Raw genomic sequence first — 7,033 nt, forward strand, 5'->3', positions numbered from 1 at the left:
CTGTCACTCTCTCACTCTCTCTCTCACACACACACACACACACACACCCAACATACCACACCACTAAATCCCTGGCTATTTCTATTGCTGATAACACATATGGGGTTATGAGAACACTGGTGGTTTGTTTTGTTTCCCTCAGTGTTATTGTAGGGGAAACAATCATACTAACATTGCAAACAGCTGCAACAGCCACATTTGGTTGATATTTTGTGCATGTGTATCTAATAAATTTTGGACTTGTGGGATGTTAAAAAAATAAATAAATAAAATAAACAGAAAACAACAAGTGTTGACAAGGATGTGGAGAAACTGGAATCCTGTGCACTGTTGGTGGGAATGTAAAATGATATAGCTGCTGTGTAAAACATCGTGGTTTCTTGTATGATCTAGCAATTCCATTTCTGGATAAATACCCCAAAAGAACTGAAACCAGGGTCTCAAAGATATATCTGCACACTCGTTTCACAGCAGTGTTAAGTCACAAGAGCCAAAAGGTGGAAGCAACCCAAGTATCCACCCATGGATGAGTGGATAACCAAAAAGTACTGTATATATACAATGGAGTATTTTCCAGCCTTAAAAAAGGAAGGGAACTCTGACATATACACAACATGGATGAACCTTGAGGACATTATGCAAAGTGAAATAAGTCAGTCACAAAAAGATAAATCCTGTATGATTCCACTTTATGACATACCTAGAGCAGTCAAATCCACAAACAAAAAGTACAAGGGTAGCTGCCAGGGGCTAGGGGTAGGAGGTAATTGTTTAATGGGTATAGAGTTTCAGTTTTGCAAGACAAAAAAGAGTTCTAAAGACTGGTTGTACAACAATGTGAATATACTTAACACTCATTAACTTGCACGCTTAAAAATTAAGATGGTAAATTTTGTTATGTATATTTTACTACAATTAAAAATAAAGTTAACACAGATATGCTAGAAGAAAATATGTGGTAGTAGTGAAAGCCCTAAAGAAAAGGATAAACTCAACTGACCACAAAAAAATGTAAAATTTCTCTATGGCAAACGACAAACAGGAAAGTAGTCTCTGATCAGTTCCTATCCAACTTGACTTCTCTACATTTGACACTGTTCACTACACCCCAAACTGGAAACTCTTCTTTCTTTAGCTTCCAGGCCACTACCATTTCTATGACTATTCTAGTCATCCTTTGTATCTGTCATTGGTTTCCCTTCCTTTGACCATCATTAAATGTTGATCTTTCTTACTATACACCTTGCTGAGAACATTGTTTCTTAACTATCACAACGATTCCAAAGTTGATTTCTTAGGTTCCAACCACTCTCTGAGCTCCAAACTCTGTAGACCTTGCTACTGAAATGAGGTAACTCCAATTCAACATGTTTAAGTGTCTTCCTCCTAAATGTACTGCTTAATTCAGTTGATAGTGTCACTCACCCAGCTGTCTAGGCAGGGAACATTTATCTTTAAACTTCGCTAAATACCATCAAATACATGTCATATAAAACTTCCCTAAACTGCCTCCTGTCATCCCTACTGTCATTTCCCTACATTTAGGCTTCAAATGCAATAGCTTCATTAATGGTCTTCGCATAATGAAATGCTCTTACAGTCTGTACCAAATAGGGTCCACTCTCCCTTACGTAGCATGAAAGGCTAACATAACAACCCAGCCAGTTATAGTTCTTTTTTCAGCTTCATCTATACTAAACCTCCTCTTCCAAAGATAACCAATCCCCAACGCCCCCATACACATAAGACTCTTCAAGCAACATATATTTTCATCCCATGTTCACTGAATAAGCAATGATTCATTGGTTAGGGACCACTCAAAATCATCTCTCTGTAACTTTTCCTGATCCTCCCAGGAAGAATGAACCATCATTTGTGAAATGGATTGCATCCTACAACCAATATCTTCCCCTATGGGATACCACACTGTACTCTTTAAACTGTATATTTACATGTCCTTTCCCCCTAGTGCTCCTTGAGGGTCACAGTCTAATAAGGAAGACACAAATATGTAACGCAATGTTAGGTAGTGATAATTACTATATAGAAAAATAGAGTAAAGCTGGGTGTGGAGAGGAGATGCTACTTCAGAGGGTGATCACCAGGAGGCCTTCTAAAAAAGGTAACATTTCACTAAGCCCTAACGAAATGAAGAAGCTGTGAGTTATATGCAAATATTAGCAGAGCCTTGAAGGCAAATGAGCATATGGGAAGAAGGAAAGACTGGACTGTGCTTGGCATGATCAAGAAACAGTGGCTATGTCACAGTTCTGAAGGAGGGTGGTAGGAATAAAATCTTAACTCATATTAGGTAAATAAAGGATTAGCTAAAAGGGAGTCATTACAATTTTTAAAATTTTCATCCTATAAGCTGATTTAGACCCTAACACTCTTGTAAATTTGCAAATATAGCATTATCCCACAATGACAATATGAAGTTACCATATGATGATAAAGGAAGTAAGGTCAATACTCATATCCTATTGGTAATTTTCCAATTTCATGTTCAGTCCTGATCTTAAACCCAGCTTCGGTATCTTATCATCTCCACAGCCCAAGGCCCAACACTCAATTCTGCATTTGCATCCCCCATGCTAAGCTAAGTTGTCTTTGGTGTATTCCAACATACTAGTTGGGACAGGATCTTTGATTATTACTTGAATTTTTAAAGGCATGTCCCAATGGATAACAATAGGTACATCATACCTAATCTGACGTACAAAACTACCATTTTTTCCCCAATGGACTTACACTAAACTAAAATTTTTATCATTTTATATTATTTCTACCAGGAATCTAGTTTTAAAGCCTTGTTCTTTCTTACTCTAATAATTCTCACATCTCTTTTTTCTCCATTTCTACCACCATCATTAAGTTTGCATTATAAAAGCTTCCTAAATGATTTCTCTCCCTTCAAGCCCTACCCTCTAAAAACATACAGTACTCAAGGCCGGCCGAGTGGCTCAGTTGGTTAAGAGCTCACTCAAGAGTTTGAGCTCTGAGCAACAGTTCAAGTCCAGCCCGAGCTGAGCAGCCACTGAGCTGCCAACAGGTGGCAGGATGGCTCAGCTAAAAAAAAAAAAAAAGAAATTAAAAAAAATAAAATAAAAACATATAATACTCACAACTGCTAGACTGACTTTTTCACACAGCCTTCTTGCATCATTTTACCCTTCTACCTAAGTTTTTAATGGATTCCGAGTACCAAAATGTAGTCAAAATTTAGCCATAGTTTTCAAGATTCTCCCAAATTCACAGTACCATTTACAATAATCTTTTCTTAAACCAAAGCTCTCTACTCCTCATAGAATGAAGTCTCACCATTCCCAGAACAAACTTAATTTTCATATTTTCCTATGTCATCAAGACTGACTACAAGGTTCCTAAAGTCCCAATAAAAAGGAGTTAAGTCTCCTCAGAAAAAAATGCAGAAAAGCATCTTCTGATTAGAAAAGGCAAGAATTTTACATTACTAACATTGATAAATAGCTAAAACATTCCATTGAGTTCTTTAGTTCTCACTGAACTAAAGAGGAGAAGCAGAGGCTTCTAAGGACTCAAAATCCAGGCCTACAATCCCGCCCTTCCCTGCCTGAACTATGTAAGAAACAGATTAATGCATTTACTGTTAAAGTAGTAAAGTACCTCAATGTTTAGACATTAACTATAGTGTTATGCAAATCGAATTATCTGTTTAAAGAATAAACACAGGGATATACCTCCTGTGCTTAAAATCCTTCAGTGCTTCCCCATAGAATTCAGACAAGTTCAAACTCTTGAGACAAAGCCTTTCAAAATCTGACTCCTAATTACCACTTAATTCAACCTACCATATCATTCCACCATGTTCCAATGACACTATTTTAAATGTTATTCCATGATAACTTGTAGGGATTCTGCCATCCCTGTTACATTTAAATAGAAGAGTACCAAACAAAATAGAGGTACCAAGGGTTAACCTAAGGCAGGGCTACATTAATCTAAAAGCTGCTTGTGAAATACTGAGTTTTGCATTTAAAAAGGTCTTACTGAAATAAACATTCAAACTTCTCGTATCCTTTTCACCTTTCATAAGAAACTCTATGTGTACAATTAAATTTATGCTCAGGAATTAGACTGCTTGGACTTGAGTTCTGGTTCTACCAACTTCTTAACAATTTAACCTCCCTGAGCCTCATTTCTGCAAAATGTAGAAATCTCGTAGCAATCTTGTAGGACTGTTGTGTAAATTAAAGAGAATGCGAAATACTAAGCACTATGCCTAAACATAGTAAGAATTCAAATATATTCTAAATTTTTAACTGCCCAAAGAACATAGATTAAAATGGAAATGCTAATCTTTGGCTTCTTCTCCAGTCCTATTATCCCTGACAATCTGCTGGAGGTTAAAAATGGTTCATTCACCATGACCAATACCAATTACTCTTCAGCACTCAGAGGACCTCCAAGCAGTACTGGCAAAATATGAATGAGATCTTCATTTGTTCAGATTGTCTTCAGGCACCTTGAATAGTTTAGCTAACAGTAGGTGATCAATATTTTTTGAAGAAATATTGGAATCAATTTAAATGTCTGACCAAATGACTAGGTGATAAACAACTAAGTGATTCATAGGACTGACTCGCCTAGTTCCTTTTCCAGTAGCAACCACTCTGACCTAAGGGTGACCTAAATTCTGACTTCAACTTCCATCATAGGGCCATTTTCCAAGAATAAAAGTGAAATATTTATGGATGGACACTCAGTTGGAGGTACATGATGCCTATGGCAGTCCCAAAACTGTATTTAAGAGGGCACAGTGGAAAGCAATGCATTATTATGTATAAGATCAAGCATAAAAATATCTCTTCTGCCTTTCATCTTTTAAAAATATCTCCTGGTGCTACATCAATTTGCATCATTGTAACTCACCTGTTTTTTCAGTTATATCTGAATCAGGGGTGCCTGCCCTGCTAACTTCCCCTTCAGCATTCTCCTCTTCAGCACTAAGAGAAATTGGTGAAGAAGGGCCAGGCTTGGAGGGTGGAGGGGTTGCTTCAGGCGCTTCCTCAATCTTACTCCTTTTTTCAAAGCGAAAACGGTCCAGGTTGAAAAGATTCATATTGGTAGAAACCACGACCCTGTGGGGTTGGGAATTCTAAATGAACTATCTGCAGGGAGAAAATGAAAAGAGAAAAAGAGGCCATGAACACAATATAAAATACAAAGCCATAGCAGTTCATTCCCAAGGCAATTAAGAGCCCGCAAACGTGCCAGTGGCTCAGGGTGGCTATTATGGCTGCGCTTCATTGTTAGGCCACAACGATGAGAAGGTGGACAGGGGTCTCTTTATTTTTTCTTTAATCTTTCCACTGCTCTTTTTACTCCCCTTCGCTCCCCACCCCCCACGCCCCTCCTTCCTCAAAAAACAAGCTGACCCTCGTGCAACCTCCTCTTACCCCAGCACGCGCAGGCACGTTCCCCACTCTAACCCCCCTGCGGGCCGTGCGCCCGCCCACAGTCAGAGGCTCCCTGCCCTACGGTGCACCGTGCCTCGAGAAACGACGTGCCAGGGCCCGCGCCTCGACACTGCGGGGACACAAAGGGGCCAAAGCAGGGGAGCGGCGGAGGCCGTGCTGGCGGGCACCCGCCCGGAAGTTGACGCGGTGCGATCCCAGCTGAAAGGAAGCTGATAGGATCAAGAAAACATAGGGAGGTTCAGAGGTGGAGAGCGTGCCGCGGCAACTCTTTTAATGCTCACTCGCCCGTTTTCTTCCTTCCTTCCTTCAGTACTTACAGTCTTGCAGTCTTGGTGCGATGTAACAAAGATTGAAAAAAAAAAAATTCTTGGCTGGCGGCGACAGGAGCCGGGCTGGGACCTCCCAAAACAGCACGGAGAAACCCAACTAGCGCGTGGTGATGACGCAACACGCAGCCTAGGCTTTTTTTTCTTCCCCAGCGACGCGCCAGCGGAAAATGGCTAGGCGCGCGCTGTTGTCATGGTAACTTGTGCCCGCCCCTCTCTTGCTCGCTCTCACTCTGGGAAGAGCGCTTGTGGCCTGTTTCTACAGGTTAGCTAGAGAGTTGTTAAATAGAACAGTAATAAATAGAACACTGACAGTAAATAGCATAACAATAATACATAATGTTTGATGTTATAATCTATATTTTATGTAACATGTAAATAGTATCACGATGATGTTATGCTAAATGTTTTACGTGGACAATCTGAACCCTTACGAGAATCCTGTTTTTACGAAATATGGAAACTGAGGCCTGCGGTTGTTAAGTATTTAATTAGTAAGGAGTAAAAACGCAGGTATGTTGAGCTTCAAAGCATGTGAACTGCCTCCCCACTGTCGTCTGAATTATTCTTAGAGTGGAATATGACAGTTCACCTATCTTGATGCAAATATTAACCTTAAGAATATTTAGTCCCGTTGTTCTAACATTAGACTAAGGAAGTTTTGAGTTGTAATTTTTTCCTCTGGTTTAAAAGGAATTACTACAAAGCATTATTTTGCTAAATACATTTGTCGTTATAAAGTTAAATTGTCATTCTGCTTTATAAATTAGTGTTTTGAATTGTAACACTAACCCACAGGTTTGTCAATGTGGACACACTTGCAAAACAAGTATCTGGACCCATAAAATTCAGGATAAAAGCCTAAGTAATTGGGATTTCCATTATACCTATCTTTGACATCCCATGAAATGCTCTAGCTTTTTGCATGCATGTTAAATGATGTGATCAAAGGATATATCAACTTAGAAATAGATTATTTTTGTTGAAGAATATTTGCTTTAAGATCTCTCTTATCGACCTGCAAATATACAAGACAGCATTGTAAACTATAGTCACCATACTGTACATGTAATTTAAAAATATTTGCTGTATATTCAGACAGCTCTAACATTGAAAATGGATTCCACTGGGTGAATGACTGGAAAAATTATATATAACTTCTTTAAGCCTTAGTTTCTTCATCTTTTAAATATGATGATGACTCTTGATGACTCTTAGGGCAGTATTCTGCAGCAGTCCTAACTTCTT

The 7,033-nt window shown here is 39.0% G+C and overlaps 1 protein-coding gene across 6 annotated transcripts in view; it reads right to left on the minus strand.

Annotated features, from left to right (window-relative positions):
- Nucleotides 1–5,882, minus strand: part of SMARCAD1 (SNF2 related chromatin remodeling ATPase with DExD box 1) — an 88,575-nt gene extending 82,693 nt beyond the window's left edge. For 2 of the 6 annotated variants that reach the window (XM_019647540.1, XM_019647537.1), the window contains exons 1-2: nucleotides 5,777–5,882; nucleotides 4,912–5,150 (exon numbers count right to left, since the gene is read on the minus strand). In XM_019647540.1, coding sequence (XP_019503085.1) covers nucleotides 4,912–5,101 — 190 coding nt within the window. In that variant the 5' untranslated portion in view covers nucleotides 5,102–5,150; nucleotides 5,777–5,882. Of the gene's footprint in view, nucleotides 1–4,911; nucleotides 5,151–5,438; nucleotides 5,665–5,776 lie in introns of those variants that run through there. The other 4 variants (XM_019647539.1, XM_019647535.1, XM_019647538.1 and 1 more) reach the window with 4 other exon arrangements.
- Between the last annotated feature and the right edge of the window lie 1,151 nt (nucleotides 5,883–7,033).

Source organism: Hipposideros armiger, unplaced genomic scaffold, assembly GCF_001890085.2.
Source record: "Hipposideros armiger isolate ML-2016 unplaced genomic scaffold, ASM189008v1 scaffold_112, whole genome shotgun sequence".
Classification (NCBI taxonomy): Eukaryota; Metazoa; Chordata; class Mammalia; order Chiroptera; family Hipposideridae; genus Hipposideros; species Hipposideros armiger.